General features: G+C 46.0%; 1 protein-coding gene across 1 annotated transcript in view; it reads right to left on the bottom strand.

Moving 5' to 3' along the window:
• Positions 1–22,627, bottom strand: part of LOC140427805 (T-box transcription factor TBX19-like) — a 49,680-nt gene that overhangs the window by 20,394 nt on the left and 6,659 nt on the right. The window contains exons 3-6 of the mRNA XM_072513480.1: positions 18,957–19,221; positions 10,361–10,495; positions 6,975–7,036; positions 80–141 (exon numbers count right to left, since the gene is read on the bottom strand). Coding sequence (XP_072369581.1) covers positions 80–141; positions 6,975–7,036; positions 10,361–10,495; positions 18,957–19,221 — 524 coding nt within the window. The remainder of the gene's footprint in view (positions 1–79; positions 142–6,974; positions 7,037–10,360; positions 10,496–18,956; positions 19,222–22,627) is intronic.

Raw genomic sequence — 22,627 nt, forward strand, 5'->3', positions numbered from 1 at the left:
GTAAGCCTACTTGTGACAATAATAAAGATTATAATGAAGATTATTATGACCATGCCTGCATACAAAGTTATAGACTTACTGTGAGAGTAACTCATGAGCTGATTTTCAGAAAGGTCATCTGAGCAATCCTTATAACTGGCTCTGTATGGGTTCAAATAAAGATATGGCATTATAAATCTTGGGAACAACTTTGTCCTTTAATTGTTCATATATACATCCTGTCTTCTTTCCTGGATCTGGCTCCTCTGCAAAGAGAGAGCTCATCACTTATCTACCGTGATCAACAATAGAAAACATACATGAGTGTTTGACTGGTTAACCCACCTTCCTAGATCTGTTACGAATTTTCAGTATTTGCAGTAGTTATTTTTTTAAAAAAGGAATTCTGTACCACTGACAATTTACATTATTATATATAACATTGTTTGTACTGCTAGGCTATTAGCTATCTTTCATTTTCCTAAACAGCTCTTAGCACAGCTCCAATTTGATTTGAAGCAAAGTTTTCAGGATGATAATTCCTTTGAGACTTCAACATTTCAAGATTTAGTGGAGTAAGGTGGAAGAACTGAAGGTGTAAAGGCAAGCTGGTATGAACATACCTGAGGTGCTTTGTATGCACTCTTCCTTATCCCAGAATGCACACTTACAGGCCAAGGCTAAACTACCTGGCCATCTTAGTCACTGCCACTTCTGCTATCTGATCCAGGCTGGCCAGCAGACAGCTTCAACAACAGTAACAGTTCTTCCTGTAACAGGGAAGGAAACTACAACATTCGGGGGCCGGATCCTTAAACACCATTCCACCTTGCATACTTGTCCGGATTTTCATCTCCCAATGGAGATGAATCAGGTTGTGGAACACTGAACTTATTTTTTTTTTTGCTGGGGAAACAATTATCCTGGGTGTTCCTGACCCCACACCATTTTAGTGTGGCCTTTTAACTGGTTGGGAAGGCCTCAAGTGCAAATCGCACACATCCCTCTTTTCAGGTCGGGGTCCCCATTGTGAGGACCACGAGAAAAATTGTATTTTTATTTCCTCTTGCACTGCCTTTCTTTATGCTGGTGTGGGTTTTGTAAACACTCATAAAACAAAACTCCTTGAATCACTGGAGGAAGCCTTCTGAGGAGTCTGGAAATTCCGAACGATAAGTGTAAAATGATTTGACATCTTCTGATGTCGCTATCTGATACTGCACTGTACACTGTAGATATGTTTTTAACATAGGTGATTCATCATGGGGATCTGTCCTGCAAAGGAAAGTTGACCCTTTCCTTGGCCAGCATTGTGTAATTGTTGTCATGCATTACCTTAGTTTCCAATCATCAACAGTGACATAATATCAATGTCCTGTCAGCCACTGCTGTCATGTTTTGTGTGCCACGACTTAAGTCAATTGACAGGCTGTTATATGAAAAACTGACTTTTGAAAGTTGAAAAAAAATCTCTGCATCTGCTCCTCACCATTGATTAACTGGGAGTCTGCTTTGAAATGTTTGGTTTTGTCTGTTTTAGAAAATGTAGCTGGAAGCTTTCATTGTGATAGCTGTAACCATTATGAATTCTTGGCTGGGTTTCAAAGCTAATAATGACTTCAGCGGAGCTGGTAATCTACTGATCCAAAAACAATTGAAACTTAAGAGGCTAGAATAACAGCATGGTTTCTTGTTTCTTTACAACCATAATAGGCACTTAAAAGGATTACAATTTACTTTTGCGCTGGAATAATTTTTTTCCAGTATCAATGATGGTATGTTTGAATTTCATGTTTATTAAATTGTTAAAGGTTGTTTCCCCCAATGATTTTAAAATAATTCCCATTGCTATTGCATGTCTCCTGAGAACTGTACATAGTGCATGCTGGGTGAGTATCTATGGGGGAAACGTGGGGATTTGGGATCCTGAAGGGGCATCAGGATAGGTGGGTGGCGGGGCCTGGTCAATCAGAGGAGGCAGGGAGTGTCATGGGCGATCCGTAGGGGCATGGGTTGAGGAGGATGGAGGTGGGATTAGAGCGATAATTGGGAGCTGGGCCCACCTCCGCACCCACACCACTCAAGCATTCCACCATATCTCACAAAATACATTGTGAACCTGACCTGTGTGAAAAGACACAACTGCTGGGTCAGAAGGCGCAAAAGCGCACAGGCAAGGTTTTCCTGAACCCACATGAAAATCCAGGCCACCGTTTACCCATTCTTCCAACACTGTATCCTTCTCAAAATAATGTAATAAATCGGGTGAAAAAATGCAATTCACCACTAAAGAATTCTGAACGCAAACGCATGTGAAACACAAAGATCCATAACTTCCACAGAGTGACAATCTCTGTCAGATTGCCATTCTCACCAGATTTACCTGTGATGGGATTCCTAAGCCCCTGTTTCGCCCAAACTTCCATACACAGGTTGGGTAAGACAGGAACAGTGAAGCTGGCCCCTGGCTGCATCTGAGCAGAGTAACTGGAGTGCAGAGAGGTAAGCCACTCCCCCGTTATGCGGGACTAGCTGCTGGATAGGAGAGGTTTAAAGGGACAATATACAGGGAGCAGGTAAGAAAGTTTAGGGAATGGGCGGGGGAGTGGGGAAATCGGTCAGACCTTGCAGGGGGAGGGGTCTTTGGACCCTGCGGCGGGTTGTAAATGAAAATGGGAAAGGAGAATGTAGTTTGGAACAAAATAAACAGAGTAAAGGAAACATATAAAAATAGGTAAAGGAACATACGAAAGGGAATGTCAGAGCGCTTTTAAAAGTTTGAAACTAGCACGCATAGAAGAGCATATTTAAAAATAAAAAACTGCGAATGTTTAAAATAAGACGGAGATAGCTGTCAATTCTGAGTGATGCTTTAAGAAATGTTTTTGAAATGTATAACCGCTTTGAGCAAAATGTAACAAGTGGTTTTGAAGACATGGCAATTTTGAACAAAACATGTCTGCTTTGAGCAAGATGCAACAAGTGTTTTTGAAATGTATGGCGACATCGCGGGTTTTGAAATGTAACACATCTAGAAACGTAAAAATGAGACAATGCTTTGTAATTGACATGCGCTGGAGGGGCGAATTAAAGGTATAAAGCCACGAATCGGCAATGGCATTGGTTCGGGATTCGGTGATTAGATTCGATTCGGGTCGAGGCGAAACACGGTCTCATCTGCTCATCGGTCCATGGGAATTGGAAGATGCTGGAAGACCGAAGAATAAGAAAACCACAAGCTATCAAGACAGAAGAAGAATCGTTAAAGAAAGCTCTTGAAGTCTGATCAACTAAAAGAGACTTGTCAAATACGAAGTACTTTGTTAAGATTTTGTAAAAGCAAATAAAAATAAGTTTTAAATTTAAATCTAAACCTGAAATAGTGGTTTATTTCAAATCTAAACCTGAAATTGTGGTTTATTTCAAATCTAAATCTGAAATAGTGGTTTATTTCAAATCTAAACCTGAAATAGTGGTTTACCCAAAATACTCACCTGTACATCCTCACAGATCCAGACCCTTAAAGGACACTGAGTGGTAAGTGAGTTAAAATTCTTCCTTGTAGATTTGGGATCCTAAAGTAACTTGAAATATAGTTTGAAATAGATTAGTTCCCATCTGGTATCAGCAAGGGATAGAAGACCTTAGAGTAGCCAACCAGTTAAGAAGGTAGAGAATATAGTAATTCAGAAAGGATTAATATCTTTAGTCTTAAAAAAGTTGAGCATAGAAATACAGGGTGGGGGGGGGGGGGGAGGCCAGGAAAGGGGGGGGGGCAGTCTGGGAGGGGTCTGTCTGGGAGTGAATGAGGAGGGTTTCTATCCAAGAGGGGGGTCGGAAGGGGAATGTCAATCTGGGAGGGGGTTGGACCGGATCGCACCAAGAGGGGATGGGAGGGTGTGAGGTAGTGTGGTGGGTCCACTGTGTGGGTTGTGTTTGTGCAGGGTGTCTGTGCGAGATTGGATCTGGGTTGTTTTAAATAGTTATTCTGGAGTTAGAAGTTTTTTCCCCCATCTAACTTTCAGACTAAATATCAGGGTAAAACTAGCAGAATCATCCGAAGTTAGTGACTTAAATCTTTCCTGTTGAATGGCTTCCAGTGTAGTGCAATTGTCCAGCGGACGTTGGGACATCTGTCGGGTGAATCCTTATGTGGGAACTTCCTTGAGGGAATCCCAGCACATCATAGGCTTATATGTGACATTGGGGAACCCGGAATTTATTGGCCCATCTAATGCTTATTCCTGTTGGCATTGTATGATATGCAAGCATTTGCACTAACTTGCACTCTGCATAACCAATATAGGGGGCAAGCTGCTTTAGGGCTCTTGCAAACTGGAAAGGACTTTGTAGCTTAGAATCAGATGCAAGAGTTTGATGTGTACAACCAAATACCTGCCTAATTACTGAGGCATTGCTATAAACTGGAGCCTAAATCTTGATGGCCCCAGTCACAGCATCCATTGGAAACTACGTCTGGAATTAAGCTCTCAATCTTGGAATCACCTCCGCATATAGCCGTGGAAACAAATGTCCCAAGGTGTTTTGTAAGCATTGTTGTAGAGCTTACAGGAGCAGAGAGTTCTGCTTGTTTACAAGTTTTATCCGGAAGGCCTTTTACTCATCCAATAACGTCCTTCTAAAGGCAGACCCATTGAGACATCAACAGTTAGCCTCAGCAAACAATGAATGTCTGGAGTAAAATGCCACTTGCAGCTTCTCATACTGCCATTTCCATTTGTTTCTTCTCAGTTATGCTGTGTGTTTCACCCAGTGCTCCCCCATTACCCCCCGGCTAAAATATCTGGATTCTGGATTTATTTATTGTCACGTGTATCAAGGTACAGCGAAAAGTAGTTTTCTGCGAGCAGCTCAACAGATCATTAAGTACATGAATAAAAAGTAAATAAAAGAAAATACATAACAGGGAAACACAAAGTACACAATGTAACTGAGCAATGCATCGGGCTGCTCATGACATGGTTCTGATGCCTTGACTACTCTGACACCCTGCAGTACACCCTGAGAGGACCTGCCGCTTTGTGGTGGTCTGCTGTGCCCTCCACAATCTGGCACAGTAGCAGGGAAACATGCTGGGGGAGGAAGATAAATAGAAGGATGAGGCGGAAGGACATGCGGCCTTATCTTAGGAGGAGGCGGAGAAGGAGGGGCTGGAGGGTGACCATGTCGAGGAGCCGAAAGATGGCAGGCTGCAGTGAGGGTCCATCATGACAATAGGACCAGGAGGCTCTCATCATCTTCAGATTCACAAAAGACAAGGCTGTGTCTGTCAGCTCAACACTCCACACCCATTTTGTCCCCAATCCCTCCACCCCACTAACCCAGCCCAAATTCCCCCACCCCACTTCCTCCTTCCACATCCTCCCCCACCCCATTTTCCCCATGGCTGTGTGCGGGCTCGCCCTCTATGAAGACTAACATGACAGGGTGCCACATGTTTCAGATGTAAAATGGTTTAATGGTCAACATTTAATGTGACAGGTTTCCATTCCCACTAGCTACAGATAGTGATCTCACAAGTGCCCGCTCAGTGCTCCTCAGTCTTCTTGATATTCTGTGGTCTAGTGCAATGCAAAGTTGTGTCATCAGGATGCACATCAGAGATGATGACAATCTGCTGCTTTTCACACCCTATAGTCTTTGATGCCCTTAACTGACGTCTTCTGGTGGGCCTGAAGTCGGAGGGCCCCAGCCGACTTCCCGGTGTCATAGGCATTGCCGTGCCACCCTGTTCTGCCCACTGCCCTTCAGGTGCGCCGGTGTCAGGAGGGGGGGAATCAGAAGAACTGGAGACCGCCGTAATTTCCTTGGTGGCAGACCTCGAGTTGGCTTCCAGTATTTCCTCCTCCCTGCCTGTAAGGACATGAGGGACTCCATGGGATGGAGGGGCTACTGGAGTGAGCTCCAGAAGCCTCTGAGGCACCTGGCACTGCCAGTCCTGGAAGCTCCCTATTGTCTCACCATGGTGTTGACATCCTCAGCGATGGTCCTCAGTGACTGGGCTATCCGCTGTAGTGCCTCAGCAATGTCCACCTGTGTCTGGGACATGTCCCTCAGTGACTGGGACATGATGTTGAGGCCCTTAGCCATGGTCATCTCTGACTGGGCCATGCCTTGGGCCCCACCACTCGACGTAGCGTTGTGTTCCATCTTTTCCACTGAGTTCACCACCCTAGCAGCGTTGGCCTAGGTGCCACGCTTTGCCGGTATCATCTTCTGCGCTGGAAGGCTTTGAGACTCCTCCAGTCGGCCTTGCAGTGGCTGGAATGTCACTGACACCCCCTCCTGAATCTCACTGCTCTGGCCTATCATCTGCATCCGCTCAGGAGACAAAGGAGTGCTGAGACAAAGGAACAATATTGTGTGCTAGCTTCATTGGAACCATGTCTTATAAAAAAGGAATGGACATGTATGTAACATGGACATGGTGCGTATAGATAGTCCAATAAGGTGGTTCACCACCATCTTCTCAAGGATAATTAGATAACAGCAACAAATTCTTGTCATACAGTGACAGTCACATCCGATAAACAATTTTTTTTTTAAATGCTTACATTGGTACTTCTTTTGATGCCAATGCATGTTCCAAACTGGATTTGTACAGCTTAATTTTTCTTTATGTCAGGCCCCATTATATCAACATTTGTGTGGTTTATAGGGACTGTAGCCTCCTATAATCTCTTGGCATGTTACCAGTTTACACAAAATGCAGCCAGTAGTACATTGCAATAGCCAAACGATTTGTTATACTGTCTTCTCTGCCCTCCCTGTTTCAGGGAGGTTGGGTGGTGTGCGAGTTGTAAATGAAGGTTAAAATAATGGCTTCCAGCAGTTTGGACATGCTTACTCAGTACAAATAAACAACTGATTTCAAAATTATTTTAAATACAACATCAGAAAGACAACGAGATATCAAGAAGCAACTTTTCAATAACAAGTGTCACTGCGTGTTCCACTGAAAACTACTGACCAACCTTTCTTTGGCATCCAGAAATGCTTTTGCGAAAGGATTGTTCTTGATCTTCAGAGCTGTAACCTTAAAAAAAACAAATAAAATCCAAAGCACAAGCTATTATGTAGTTCGCTATTTAACTAAAAATCAAGACTCAATAGAATGATTAAGGCACTTCTACACCCTTTTGCAACTAACATGCTTCTGAACACAGCCAAAGGGAGACGATTTTCATTTGTACAGTCTCCTCCCTCTCAGTTCATGGGATTTGCATAGGCTGTCCTGCCCCTGCCAGCCAACCCACACAAACACTCTTATCCTTCCAAATCCCCCGTTTGGAATCATTGAATTGTTGGTGGAATTGGGAGGCAGAATAGATTCACTCAGCTCCCTTGACTTAATAGCTGTTTATTGCTGATCTTGCGGACAGCTTCACTCTTGGATCAGGTTCTGTGCCACACGTAGTAATTCCTGATTTATAACGAGACCAGAAGTACTCACTTGCATCAGAGCCCCATCTAAACCTTCAGTGCAAAAGATAAAAAGGTGCATCATGCACTAAACAGCCTCCCCTCTCGTTTCCCAAAATGAAGCATTGGGAAAACTGCAGGAGTCCTCTTGTTGTAAATTAACAGAACGTCTGTAAAGGAAGATCCTGTAAAAGGATGGAATTAGCAACTTTATTTTCTACTCATTCATGGGATATGGGCATCACTGGCGGGGCCAGCATTTATTGCCCATCCCAAATTGTACTGAGTGCATTTCAAGAGTCAACTACATTACTGGAGTCACATGTAGGCCAGACCAGGTAAGGATGGTAGGTTTCCTTCTCTATCAATGGCTTCATGGTCAACATTAGGGGCTCGATTCTCCCCCAAAATGTCAAAGTTAATTTGTGGTGGGTTTTTCCAGGAGTTTCCCGCCGGCTCTGTCGGCGTGTTCCCCACCGCTATTCAATGTCACTTAGTCATTTTTTTGGGCCCTGTGGAGTTTCTCACCAGTTTAGCCATCACTTAGAATTTCTTTTAGCACTGGGAAGCTGAACTCAGAGATCGGGCTCGCCATTTTGAAAGGGTGCGCCAATCTCTAAGTAAGCTTGTGGGTCTCCCACATCCTCCCTCCACACACATGGAAACTACCCCACACCCCCCAAGTGAGGACACCCTGCTTTAGCGTCCATGGGGGTCCCCCCTCTTCAGGCCCCCCCAAACCCCCTTGCAGTACCCCCTCCCTTCCAGGACCCCCACCCATCACCCTCCCATAGGCCCCTTCTTACCTGCCCTGCAGTCTCCCACCCTTCAAGCCCTCTCCACCCTCAATTTCATGGGCATGCCAACCCTCGCCCCCTGATCCTTGGCAATGCCACCTGGGCAGTGCCAAGATGCCCACATTCCAGGGGGAGGGCCAGGTGGCCACCTTGCACTTACCCTGACCACTCGGGTGCTGTTTCTCCATGTCCATGTTTGTGTGGCCCGGCACTGATCGGCACCCGGCTACAGCTTCCCTGGGGAGGCCGAAGAATCGAGGTAGGCTGGTGGATCCCATGTGAATAGGTCGTGGGTAGGTTCATGACCTAATTCCGCGAGTGTCATTCGGTCCTGCCCATTTGGGGCGGGGTTCCGACTCCGACGTCTCGCGGGACTTTGAAGAATCTCGCGAGGTGTGGAGCCTGTCGGGAGGCTCAATGGAAGCCTCTCCTGGGATTCTCCAGCCGCGTTGTGATCTCCCTTGAGCGCAACACAGCTGGAGTATTGCGCCCTAGACTTCTAATTCTAGAGTTTTATTGAATTCAAATTTCACCAACTGCCATGGTGGGATTCAGACCCAGGTCCCCAGTGCAAAACCCTGGGCTTCTAGAATTACTAGTCCAGACAATACCATTATGCCCCCACCTCCCCACAATATGCCCCAGTGCTGCAACAACACCAAGATTTTTGAATTCAGAGGAAGCTTAGTTCTTGTTCATAGAGACTGATGCTCACTTGTCTTTCCTCATATTTTGTAACCACATCATTGCAAGCCGAACGCTCCTGTTTATCCCATGAATATCAACATTCATACCTCTCTCCCAAGTCAGAAACTTGAGGCAAAAACAAATGGATCTAAATATTACGTTGACTTGACCAGTAAATATTTGGAACAAAGGAAACAACCGATTTTCCTGTTATCAGCTGGAAAAGCAATGAGATTCAGAAAGAAGGAACACAGTTCAAATACTAGCTGGAGCAGACACTGGTGCGAAGATTTGATTTGATTTGATTTGATTTATTGTCACTTGTACAGAAGTACAGTGAAAAGTATTTTTCTGCGGCCGAGGGACGTACACAGTACTTACATAGTAGACAAAAGAATAATCAACAGGGAACATTGCCAAATAGTGCATCGGTAAACAGTGATTGGTTACAGTGCGGAACAAGGGCCTAAACAAAGCAAATACATGAGCAAGAGCAGCATAAGGCTTTGTGAATAGTGTTCTTATGGGGAACAGATCAGTCCGAAGGGGAGTCATTGATGTTAAGTAATGGGTTAAGAGACATTGCAATTAGTTGTCTCATTTATGTTCAGTATCCATTAATTGACACTGATATGTAAAGGGACTTTAGGTGGCCTCTGTCAGGTGAGGTATTGTTAGAGTTTTGTGCAAAGGCTGTTGGAATGAAATAAATGTGTGTTTGTGAAAAAGGATCAGAACTTTAGACTCTTCATATCACAGCAACTAAAACGCCTAACAATTGAGGAGTCTTGTAGCTGTGGGGAAGAAGCTGTTCCTATGTCTTGATGTGCGGGTCTTCAGACTTCTGTATCTTCTGCCTGATGGAAGGGTCTGGAAAAAGGCAATGCCTGGGTGGGAGGGGTCTCTGATAATGCTGTCTGCCTTCCTGAGGCAGCGGGAGGTTTATACAGAATCACTGTAGGGGCGGCAAGCTTGTGTGATGCATTGGGCTGAGTTCACCAGTCTGCAGATCTTGGACCGAGCAGTTGCCATACGAGGCTGTGATGCAGCCGGATAGGATGCACTCTATTGCACATCTGTAGAAGTTTGTAAGAGTCGATGCAGACATGCCAAATTTTGTAGTATTTCTTAAGAACCAGGGTGCCAGAGAGCCATAGTAAGGCTCGATGCTATCACTGGTTTGGCCACATCAATAGCCACAAACTGACACTTCAGACACATACCTTTTATGACCTAGATTAGCTACTCTGAGGAATATAAATTGCAAACGTTCACTCGGTATTCTCTTCTTAAACCTTAAATGATCATTGCTGAATAAATAGAAGAGCCTGCAATGATACCCAATGTAAGGAAGGAAACACATGAAAACATCCAGCATAAATCATGACTAAAACATGATGTGCCCCCAAATAATTACAAAAATCTCATTGTAAGCCAATGATGATTGTACTGACCTCTTCATTCTGGTATGCTGTCACTGCAATGAACTGTGTCTCAGGAAAAGAGTGATTTGAAATCATCCTGCGAGAACCCCCTACACGCACTATGTGAACCTGAGGCTTGTACTTATGAAGAGAATTTAGAATTACCTGTAAAAGGATGGCAAAAAGGTTCACATGTAAACTCTGGATTCTGCAAGCCAGGTAAGATTGCAATTAATCTGAACTATGGGGCAATTGCACTATTGCTGTCTCTCAGAGAGCTAGTCTGACCACCTTTTGTAATGTGAGGCTTTGGGGTGTCAGGAAGTGAGTTATTCACCAAGAAATGCCCAGCCTCTAACATCCTCAGTATTTATATGGATGTCCAGTTCAGCATCTGGCCAATGGTAACCCCCCCAAGACGTTGACATTGGGGTTTTCAGTGAAGATAATGCCATTATAAAGCAACTTTTACACCTTTAATGTGTCAAAGTGCTTCAAAACCAATGAACGACTTTTGAAGTGTAGTCCCAAAACCCCTCCATCATTTTAACGAGTCTTTCTGAACACCACATAAAATGTTGCTTTCCCCTCACTTTTTGTTGAAGCCTGTAAAACTTATTTCGTCCAGTTACTGCATTTCAACTGCTGTTGCTGAGGCTGTGTGAGATGTGTTCAAGCGAGTTAGGACTGAGTTCAGCTATGATTTCCTTGTTGGTCCAATATCCTGCAAACCAAAGCATTTTAACCTCACATGAAGAGTGGCCATTTCATAGAATCATAGAAAGGTACAGCACATTGGAGACCATTTGCCCCATCATGTCCATGCAACTCATCTAGCCCCACACAGCTGCCCTTTCCCCAAAGCCATGCAAATCTTTCTTCAGAAAATGATTTAATTCTCTTTTGAGAGCCATGATTGAATTTCCTTCCACTACATTCTCAGGCAGTGCATTCCAGATCCTAAACACTAGCTGCATAAAAATATTCTTCCTTGTTCATGATTCTCTTATGGTTAACGTGCAGGTTCAGTCGGCATGTAAAAACGGCAAATGCAATGTTAGCATTCATGTCAAGAGGGATAGAATATAAGACCAGGGAGGTACTTCTGAGGCTGCATAAGGCTCTGGTCAGACCCCATTTGGAGTATTGTGAGCAGTTTTGGGCCCCGCATCTAAGGAAGGATGTGCTGGCCTTGGAAAGGGTCCAGAGGAGATTCACAAGACTGATCCCTGGAATGAAGAGCTTGTCAAATGAGGAACGGTTGAGGACTCTGGGTCTGTGTGGTGGCATGTATTAGGGGTAATACGGTACACCATGAATGCCGAGGAGCTATTGGAGGACAGATGCTGGGTCCCGATTGGATCTGCCGCCTACTGGGCTCCACCCAGATTGGCGGGGTATAAGAACCCGGTTTACTCCCCGCAGCTGCATTCTGTGACGGAGCTGCTGGGGAACAAGTCTGAACAAGTCTGCTCAATACAGCCTCGATTGAAGTTCTCTACGTCTCGCCTCGTGTGTGATCGATGGTGCTACAATTTATTGAGCAGACTTAAAAAGGAATATGGAGCTCCGGATCGCCCCGGAGTGCCTGCGAATCGGCCCCCAAGCAGCTAACGCAACATCGGTGTTTAAACACTGGCCGGTGTGCTTTGAGGGGTACGTCCGAACGGCCCCCGGCAGACCAACGGAAGACCAGAAGATGGAGGTCCTGCATTCCAGGGTGAGTCCCGAAATCTACGCACTCATCGAGGACGCGGAAGATTTCCCAGCGGCGATCAACTTGCTGAAACAGGCGTACATTAGGCCCGTCAACCAGGTCTACGCACGCTACCAGCTCGCGACGAGATGACAAATCCCCGGGGAATCGCTGGACAAATTTGTCAATGCGCTGACGATCCTGGGAAGAAACTGCGACTGCCCAGCGGTAACGGCGAATGAACATACGGACCTCCTGATCAGAGACGCTTACGTAGCAGGTTTGGCATCGTCGCAAATTCACCAGAGACTTTTAGAGAAAGACTCTCTCGGACTCACAGAGACACGGGCCCTTGCAGCCTCCCTCGACGTGGCCTCCCAAAACGCCCGCGCCTATGCCCCCGACCTTACTACAGCCCTTTGGGCTCCGTGGACCCCCGCGGCGACCGACCCCCCGGCACCTCCCACCCCTCCGCAAGCGTGCGCGTCCAGAATCCCAGACCACCCGGGGGGGCCCCGCTGCTACTTTTGCGGGCAGCCGAAACACCCCCGCCAGCGCTGCCCGGCCCGCTCGGCCACCTGTAAAATCTGCGGCAAAAAGGGGCACTACTCAGCGGTGTGCCAGTCCCGTGGGTCGCCGCTATCTCCGGGGAAGAAACGGGACCACGGGCTCAACCCCCCCCCCCCAGCGACCCACGGGCGGCCAATGGGCGCTGCCATTTTGGACCCCGGACACCACGAAGGAGGGACGGCCGCCGCCATCTTCCTACCCACGGGCCGCGTGCGATCCATTGGAGCGGCCATTTTGTCCACCCCCGGCCGCGTGCGACCCATGGGAGTGGCCATTTTGTCCACCCCCGGCAGCGTGCGACCCATGGACGCCGCCATCTTGGCTGACAGGCAAGGACCCCAGCGTGGAAGGCTCCACACTGCCTGAAGACAACGATCCGATGCACCAACCACATTTGGCATCGGTGACCCTTGATCAGTCGCGGCCCCGGACGCTCCAGACGACAACGACAAAGGTGCTGGTGAATGGGCACGAGACGCCGTGTTTGATCGACTCGGGGAGCACGGAGAGTTTTATTCATCCGGACACGGTAAGACGCTGTTCCCTTGTAATTCGGCCAAGCACCCAAAACATTTTCCTGGCGGCTGGGTCCCACTCCGTTGCAATCAAAGGGTTCTGCATCGCAAACCTAACAGTGCAGGGGAGAGAGTTCAAAAATTACCGGCTGTATGTCCTCCCCCATCTCTGCGCTCCCACTCTCCTGGGGTTGGACTTCCAATGCAACCTCCAGAGCTTAACATTTAAATTTGCCGGCCCTATACCCCCACTGACTATCTGCGGCCTCGCGACACTCAAGGTCGAACCGCCCTCCTTGTTTGCGAACCTCACCCCGGATTGCAAACCCATCGCCACGAGGAGCAGACGGTACAGCACACAGGACCGGACGTTTATCAGTTCCGAAGTCCAGCGGCTGCTGAAGGAAGGCATAATCCAGGCCAGCAATAGTCCCTGGAGAGCTCAGGTGGTAGTAGTGAAGACAGGGGAGAAGCAGAGGATGGTCGTAGACTACAGTCAGACCATCAACAGGTACACGCAGCTAGATGCGTACCCTCTTCCCCGCATATCCGACATGGTCAATCGGATTGCACAGTACAAGGTCTTCTCCACCGTGCACCTTAAGTCCGCCTACCACTAGCTCCCCATTCGCCCCGGTGACTGCAAGTACACTGCCTTCGAAGCAGACGGGCGGCTATACCACTTCTTAAGGGTTCCATTCGGCGTCACGAATGGAGTCTCGGTCTTCCAACGGGAGATGGACCGAATGGTTGACGAGCACGGTTTACGGGCCACGTTCCAGTACCTCGACAACGTCACCATCTGCGGCCACGACCAGCAAGACCACGACGCCAACCTCCGCAAATTCCTCCAGACCACTAACGCCCTGGACCTCACTTACAACGAGGAAAAATTTGTGTTTAGCACCGACCGTCTAGCCATCTTGGGTTACGTAGTGCATAATGGAGTGAAGGCCCCAACCCTGAACGCATGCGCCCCCTCATGGAGTTCCCTCTTCCCCACTGTGCCAAAGCCCTGAAACGCTGCCTGGGCTTCTTTTCTTATTACGCCCAGTGGGTCCCCCAGTACGCAGACAAGGCCCGCCCACTAATCCAGTCCACTACTTTTCCCCTGTCGACAGAGGCCCACCAAGCCTTCAGCTGCATCAAAGCGGATATTGCAAAGGCCACGATGCGCGCCATCGACGAGTCCCTCCCCTTCCAAGTCGAGTGCGGCGCATCCGACGTAGCTCTGGCGGCCACTCTCAACCAAGCAGGCAGACCCGTGGCCTTTTTCTCCCGGACCCTCCACGCTTCAGAAATTCGCCACTCCTCAGTAGATTAGGAGGCCCAAGCCATAGTGGAAGCTGTGCGACATTGGAGGCATTACCTGGCCAGTAGGAGATTCACTCCCCTCACTGACCAACGGTCGGTAGCCTTCATGTTCGATAATGCACAGCAGGGCAAGATAAAAAATGACAAGATCCTGCGGTGGAGGATCGAACTCTCCACCTGCAACTATGAGATCTTGTACCATCCCAGAAAGCTGAACGAGCCGTCCGATGCCCTATCTCGCGGCACATGTGCCATCGCACAAGTGGACCGCCTCCAAGACCACGAGGACCTTTGCCACCCGGAGGTCACTCGCTTCTACCACTTTATAAAGGCCCACAACCTCCCGTACTCCGTCGAGGAGGTCCGAACAGTCACCAGGAACTGCCAAATCTGCGCAGAATGCAAACCGCATTTTTTCAGGCCAGATAGAGCGCACCTGATAAAGGCTTCCCGTCCCTTTGAACGCCTCAGTCTGGATTTCAAAGGCCCCCTCCCCTCCACCGATCGCAACACGTACTTTCTTAACGTCGTTGACGAATACTCCCGTTTCCCCTTCGCCATCCCCTGCCCCGACATGACCGCGGCCACGGTCATCAAAGCCCTCTGCACCATCTTTACCCTGTTCGGTTTCCCTGCCTACATCCATAGCGAAAGGGGGTCCTCCTTCATGAGTGACGAGCTGCGTCAATTCCTGCTCAGCAAGGGCATAGCCTCGAGCAGGACGACCAGCTACAACCCCCGGGGGAATGGGCAGGTAGAGAGGGAGAACGGAACGGTCTGGAAGACGGTCCTACTGGCCGTACGGTCTAGGAGTCTCCCAACTTCCCGCTGGCAGGAAGTCCTCCTGGATGCCCTTCATTCTATCTGGTCCCTGATGTGCATCACCACGAACCAAACGCCTCACGAGCGCCTCCTTATCTTCCCTAGGAAGTCCGCTTCTGGAACGTCCCTTCCGACCTGGCTGGCAGCCCCAGGACCCATCCTGCTCCGGAAACATGTGCGGGCACACAAATCAGACCCACTGGTGGAAAAGGTACATCTACTCCACGCCAACCCGCAGTACGCCTACGTGGCGTACCCAGGCGGCCGACAGGACACGGTCTCTCTGCGGGACCTGGCGCCCGCCGGAGCTCCCCACACCCCCCCAACACCAATCACCACCCCCTCGCTCCCGCTGGTGCACCCCACAGCAACCCCCTTCCCGGGGGGGATCGGTTCTCCTCCCAGGCCTGCCCAGGAGTAAGGAAACAGAGAGGGACAGCGCAATGCTCCCAGAGTTGACCGGACCCGAGCCAGCACCACCACCACCACCACCCGGGCTGAGATGATCGGAGAGGGTGACCAAAGCACCACCTCGACTCATCGAGTCGACTTAAGATGTATATAATTCAGTAGCCCAGTAAAGCGGCATTGTTGTAAATAGTTAATGCTGCTAATCGGGTAAAATGTGAATAATTCGGTGGCCCAGTAAAGCGGCATGATTGTATATAGTTCAATGGTTAAGGCACCGACCCTGTAAACCCCTACCACCATACCACCCACCACCCCGCCGGGTTCCTTTTTAACAAGGGGAGAATGTGGTGGTATGTATTAGGGGTAATACGGTACACCATGAATGCCGAGGAGCTATTGGAGGACAGATGCTGGGTCCAGATTGGATCTGCCGCCTACTGGGCTCCACCCAGATAGGCGGGGTATAAGAACCCGGTTTACTCCCCGCAGCTGCATTCTGTGACTGAGCTGCTGGGGAACAAGTCTGAACAAATCTGCTCAATACAGCCTCGATTGAAGTTCTCTACGTCTTGCCTCGTGTGTGATCGATGGTGCTACAGTCTGTACTCGTTGGAGTTTAGAAGGATGAGGGGGGGGGATCTCATTGAAACTTACAGGATACTGCGAGGCCTGGATAGAGTGTATGTGGAGAGGATATTTCCACTTGTGTGAAAAACTAGAAGCAGAGGACACAATCTCAGACTAAAGGGACAATCCTTTTAAACAGAGACGAGGAGGAATTTCTTCAGCCAGAGGGTGGTGAATCTGTGGAACACTTTGCCACAGAAGGCTGTGGAGGCAAAATCACTGAGTGTCTTTAAGACAGAGATAGATAGGTTCTTGATTAAAAGGGGATCAGGGGTTATGGTGAGAAGGCAGAAGAATGGGGGTGAGAAAAATATCAGCCATGATTGAATGGCGGAGCAGACTCGATGGGTCGAGTGGCCTAATTCTGCTCCTATCACTTATGGTCTTATAGTCTTCTCCCTTTTGCCAATCACCTTAAGTCAGTGTCCTCTGGTTCTCAAAATACACCTAGCAACAGGAGCAGATTCTCCCTATCCATTTTATCCGGGCCCCTCATGATTTTGAGCACCTTTATTAAATCTCCTCTTAGTTTTGTCTTCTCCATGGAGAACAGTTCCAACTCCTCCAATCTACCCAGGTAACTGATGTTACTCATCCCCGGAACCACTCTCATGATTTTTTCCTGAACTCTCTCTAATGCTTTCCTTCCTCGTTCTAAAGTGTGGTGCCCAGAACTAGCCACAATTGGTGGAATCTTACTGGAATTTGACAAAGTGTCAGGTTCAGACTGAAAACTGGTGTGTCGTCCCCCAGTTGCACAGACCAATTTGTCTTCAGATATTGAGCCACATTGTCCGTGTACCCTGCTACCTTCAACTATTTGTACACAGATACCAACAGGTCTGGCTGCTTCTCCAACCTTTTTAGAATCCTTTAGTTAATGTTGCCTCTTTTCGTTCTTCCTACCAAAATTAATCACTTGGCGCTTCTCTGCATTAAGTTTCATCTGCCACTTGTCCACCTGTTCCACCAACCTGCCTATGTCCTTTTGAAGTTCTACATTAACTTTCTCCAGTTTACAATACTTCCACATTTTGAAGTTGTGTCCCATATACTTACGTCTAGGTCATTAGCACATGCAGTATCAGGAAAAGCAGGGCTTCCGATACTGACCCCCTGGGGACTCCCACTATATAACTTCCTCCAGGCCAATCAAAAACGTTTACCACCACTCTGTTTTGAGTGGTGATGACGATAACACAAAGAGCCAATAAGTAAACTAAAGCAAGAATCAGAAGCAAGCTGCCTGACAGGGATGCTGGACAGTCAGGCCAAGCCAGGGACAGAGGTAAAGACAAGTAAAAACTTGTATTGTGACAGATTTGCCTTCATCTAGGAATTGAAGGAAGCATACACTGTAATATTTGTCAAAAGATGTGCAGGTTAGGTGGATTGGCCATGATCAATTGCCCCTTAGTGTCCAAAAGGTTAGGTCGGGTTACTGGGTTATGGGGAAAGGGTGGAAGCCTGGGCTTGAGTAGGGTGCTCTTTCCAAACGCCGGTGCAGACTCGATGGGCCAAATGGCCTCCTTCTGCACTGTAAATTCTATGATTCTATGATCTCAGCAGCTACAGGAAAAAAATATGGGGGAACATTAAATCTTCAATTTACTATTGAGGGATTTTATTTAAAGTCAGGTGGTTCAAGTATTTGCCAAGGAGTTAGTGAAGAGAATGTCTAGCCCTGCTCTGGTGCATAACTACAAGGAAATCACCAACTCTGAGCAGCCAGTCACTCTTACACAGGAGAGCTATAGAGCTGACCTTACCATTCTTCATCCTGATAAACTTCAAAAACTTTTGTTTGCCAAAATGTTTTTTGTTCTGTAAGTTTGGTGTTAGTTTGGTGCCAGTTGCTGACAGCATTCCCTATTACTGACAATCCAATCGCAAGTGCAAAAAAAATGGAATGACAATTCATGGTAGAACATTTCTAACAGATTTTCATGTATAAAAATAACCTGCAAAAACAGACAGAACATAAAAGAGAAAAGTACTTCCTCATGACTTTTTAAAATACTGAAAACATTACATAGCATTAATCTAAAATAAAAGTGCCACATTTTGTGTGTTCATTATTTTAAAGTAATGGACAGCTCTGCAACTTTGTTCCAGAACCAAAATGATATAGGTTTGTCCTCCAAGAGAATATGAGGGGAGAGAGTGAGGAGAGAGGGAATGAGAGAGGCGAGAGTGAGGAGAAATAGGTTGTGTCTTTTTTTTAGTATGGTTTGTTGTTTTTTTTTTCCTGGCTGTGAAAAGGACACAGTTAATTTCATAATTACAAAACAACTCCAATTATGTAATTTTGCATAAAACACTTACTTTTGTTCAATGTCAGTTTTAATAAAATCTGTGCCAAGGAAAACATAAATGACTGAACTCATTACAAACGTTTTTACATGAAATTGTACTCATTGGGAGATCTCTTAATGGCTGCTGGGCTGCATCAAGCAAAACCTCTTTTTTCTGACTAAACCACGATGTCCATTAAACTCTGAAAGTGCCAATTAGACCTGTTTATTCTTGTTTACGTTTGGTTTCCTTTCAAACAATTGCCTATATGAGTAGAGAAGGCTGAGAGAATTGCTATAATTACATTAATGCACACTTGATATTTCCCAATTGCCCTGCTTGTTATTGCAAATGAGATGGGAGGAGAAAGCCGTACCTGCCCACCAGTGTTGACTTTGTTTGTTAACTTGACTTTACTGAAAGAGATTGGAGCTTTCATCCAGTGTGCCCCAAAGTTAGGGGAGTCGGGATGGATGTAAACACAACCCTGTGTCAGTGGTTCTGGTTTGCCAGCTGGAATCCATTCACCATTTACGTATTTCCAACGATGACTGTCAGCAGCAACAAAGTCTAGCAGGAATGAATACATGGCATTTGGATCCAATCCAGATACACTTATTTTCAGAACTGGAAACATCCGCCTGAAAGGGGGAAAGAGAGGAAGGGAGAAAAAAAAATCAACCTTTCCTTTTGGGAAAGCACATAATGGTAATTGCACTGAATAACCAGGGTAAAGCATAACAACCTTTTCAAAAAAAATAAACGTCTGGCTACCATTCACATACAGGGGCTAATTTTCCTATTACTCCAAACAGGCAGTTAGGCAGCATAGGAAGTAAATGGATTAACAAGTGTTCCGCAATCGATTCCAAAGTAAATGCAAGATGCCAAGCAGTGGAGAGGAGTAACTAGCTTGGAAAAAGAATTGTTGTCGCATTAGTCTTTCAGAACAGCAGTCGCATTACTACACCACCTCCATAGGGAATGCAAGGTTTCCCCTTCTTAAAAAAATATTTGAACAGCATAATGCATAAATCTATCAGCCTGGTATTTTACTCCATGTTATTCAATGGAAAAATAGTCTGTGCATCATAGACACCAACTGCTAAAAGTGCATTAGTGTTAATGAGGCAGCTGCTGGTGGTTACACAATCTGCAGAAATGTTTCCTAGTTGTGAGCAGGTGTAACAATAGGGCAGACTAATTCTACATTAATATTGTTATTTTCTTGCTCAGAGGTATTTCTTCCAAATTCTTCAGGGAAAGTATAATGACTGTGCAGACCTGTCAGTAACGTAACAAGAAATGCAATGCACATGATGTGAAGCAGATTATTTGGCAAGGTAGGGAAGCAGAGACATCAGAAAGACAGGCAGTTCTGGCCAGCCTCCACTTCACATAGCAAAACACTGAATGGGTGACAATGTTACGTTTTGCCAAGAATGTGCAGGTAGAAGATACCTTACTGCATCCCATACCTTTCTGAAATACAGGAGAGTATATACAGGAGAAGACAGGGCTGACAAGTAGAACCATACAATCCATTATCTTGCTGTACATTCGTAAACAAGACTGTTGAAGTTTACTAAATTTACTGATATTCACCCCCCATTATTAATGGATTATATTTTACATTTAGATACAATTATTATATACTTGATGCATTTACAAGTTGTGATGTGTCAATTCTTTCTGAAATGAAAGCAGGAAATAAATGTTACTATGATTTGCCTTGAATTAGAAGCTGCAATAGCCTAACATTGTTCGGCATTACAGTATTCTGTTTCTTTATGTGATACGTAGAACTTTACACTGATTCTCCATTGTACTATATTGAAGGTATGTGCTAAAACATTATGATAGAGATTTAATTATTCTTGACTTCATGCTATTCTTTTGTCATGGTCGTAATGTATTGATACTGAGGCACAGGTCACTGAAATCCTATTGTGTCAAGTGCAATAGTTATTTTAATACATTATATGCCAACGTGACATGTTCCAATGTTTAGCCAAACTATAAGTATTCCTCTCACATCACATATTCCATTCAATATTTGAATGTTTAATTTCTTTACTTCTTTCAGTGCAACATTTTAAAGCCATCACGAAAGTGTTCCAGGGCTGTAACAACTCGAGAGGTATACCAAAATTACGTTGGATTTTCACAGTAACTTCATTGCAGTGTTAATGTAAGCCTACTTGTGACAACAATAAAGATTATTAAACGGTTTCACCAATAATGCAAAATACCTTTTGATATATGATGAATTTTCTACTTAATTTAAGAAAAAATAAGAGTCTATTCCAGACATATTGGAGCAGGTAATAAAAAAGACAGCAAAAAATACTCACTAATAATTAATATCATGGAGGGAGGTGCTGGACAGAGTAGATAAGGAGAAACTGATCCACTCCTAAAAGGACACAGATTTTAAGGTGATTTACAAAAGAGTAAATGTGATGTGAAAATAACCTTTTTCACACAACGAGTGGTTCGGGTCTGGAATGCACAGTGTAAGGGTCCTTCCCATTTATTTCCTTTGTTCCCATTTTCTTTTATTATTTTTGGTCAGTGAGCCCATAATTGGAATGTGCCGTTAAGCAGAGGACTCAAGCTAAAGCATCCCGTTTGTCAGGACATTGTATTTCTAGGTTTTGTATTTTGGAGAGGAGACAACAGACACGTCAGTGCTGAGTGAATCTCAGGAACCAGCTTTGGAGCAAGTTGGTTCCATTGGTTGGCTGGCAACCTGGGGGTTGGCCAGGGACAGTGTTCTGCCTGGCAACAATCAGTATTTGGTTCCATCGTGATGTTTTCTGGGAGAGCTTAGCAGAAGTGATTAGACCTTGGAAATGAAAGGGGCAGTGTCCCTCGGTCTCTATGCTGAAGTAAAGAACTGCTTTATTGTTTTAAAACCAGTGAATGCCAGGCACATCTTTACTGTAACCTTGAAATGATCCTAAACCTAAAGAGAAAGTAGAAAAGCTTGTCAGAGAAAACCACCTCATGCCTAGGAGGAAAAAGTACCAAAACGAAAGCTGAAGCTCAGAAAGACATTAACTAGAAGTCAGCCCAGTGCATCAACGATCCGTATTCCTTTTATTTTAATAATATTTTCTTTACCTCTCAATCACACATTCCCCTCTGTGTTGTTTGTCTGTCTGTGTGTGTAGATAGTGGGGTAGTTAGAAAAGGGGAGGGGGGTTTGGGAAAGGGGTATTAGTTAGTCAAATTTTCTGTTAGTTTAATTATAATACTGTACAGAATAAAAGGTTACTTGTATTAAAGTTACACACCTGGTGACTGCAATTTATTGGGCTCAGCCAGGCACCTTAGGTATTTTAAAATAACATTTAACTTAATTTGTGTTGCTATTCCAGGTCAAGTGAGACTGCAATTGACCGTGCACTAGCCCAGAGTGTTATAACAACTGCCTGAGATATTCAAAAGGGCATTGGATGATTATTTGAATAGCAACACTGTGCAGGGGTATGGGGAAAAGGCAGGGGAATGGCCCTCAGTCATTATGCTTGTTTGCAGAGCCAGTACAGACACGATGGGCCCCCCTCTGCACCGTAACAATTCTGTGATTGCATTTATGGCTCAAACTAAATGTAGCGCCTCCTAGTTACATTGGGGTGACTTTCAACTGAAACACAGATTAGGTTGACTGTGTGCAATACCCACCTACCGGCACCAGCAAGAGGTTAAGCGCATTTTCCTGGTTGGGCTGCAGCCAAATAATTTGGTTAAACTGCCAGTGCACAGTGAGCACACACAGGTAGTCCAGAGGTGGGTGGGACCATAGAGAATGCACCAACTCCTCCATGGGATCAGCACAGGTCAGGCCCTGGGGTAAGAAAGGAGAGAACCTGGTGGGAATGACAGGGTTGGGGGTGGTGGGGAGGGGGCAGCAGCAGACTTCAATGCTCCTCCTCCCAGTTATACATGACAATGGCATCAGAAATCTATAAATGGCATAGGATTCCAATTTAAAGATTTTAATAAGCCTGTTTTGGGCAGAAGAACTGAACACACATTTAT

Source organism: Scyliorhinus torazame, chromosome 8 (genome assembly GCF_047496885.1).
Source record: "Scyliorhinus torazame isolate Kashiwa2021f chromosome 8, sScyTor2.1, whole genome shotgun sequence".
NCBI classification, from domain to species: domain Eukaryota; kingdom Metazoa; phylum Chordata; class Chondrichthyes; order Carcharhiniformes; family Scyliorhinidae; genus Scyliorhinus; species Scyliorhinus torazame.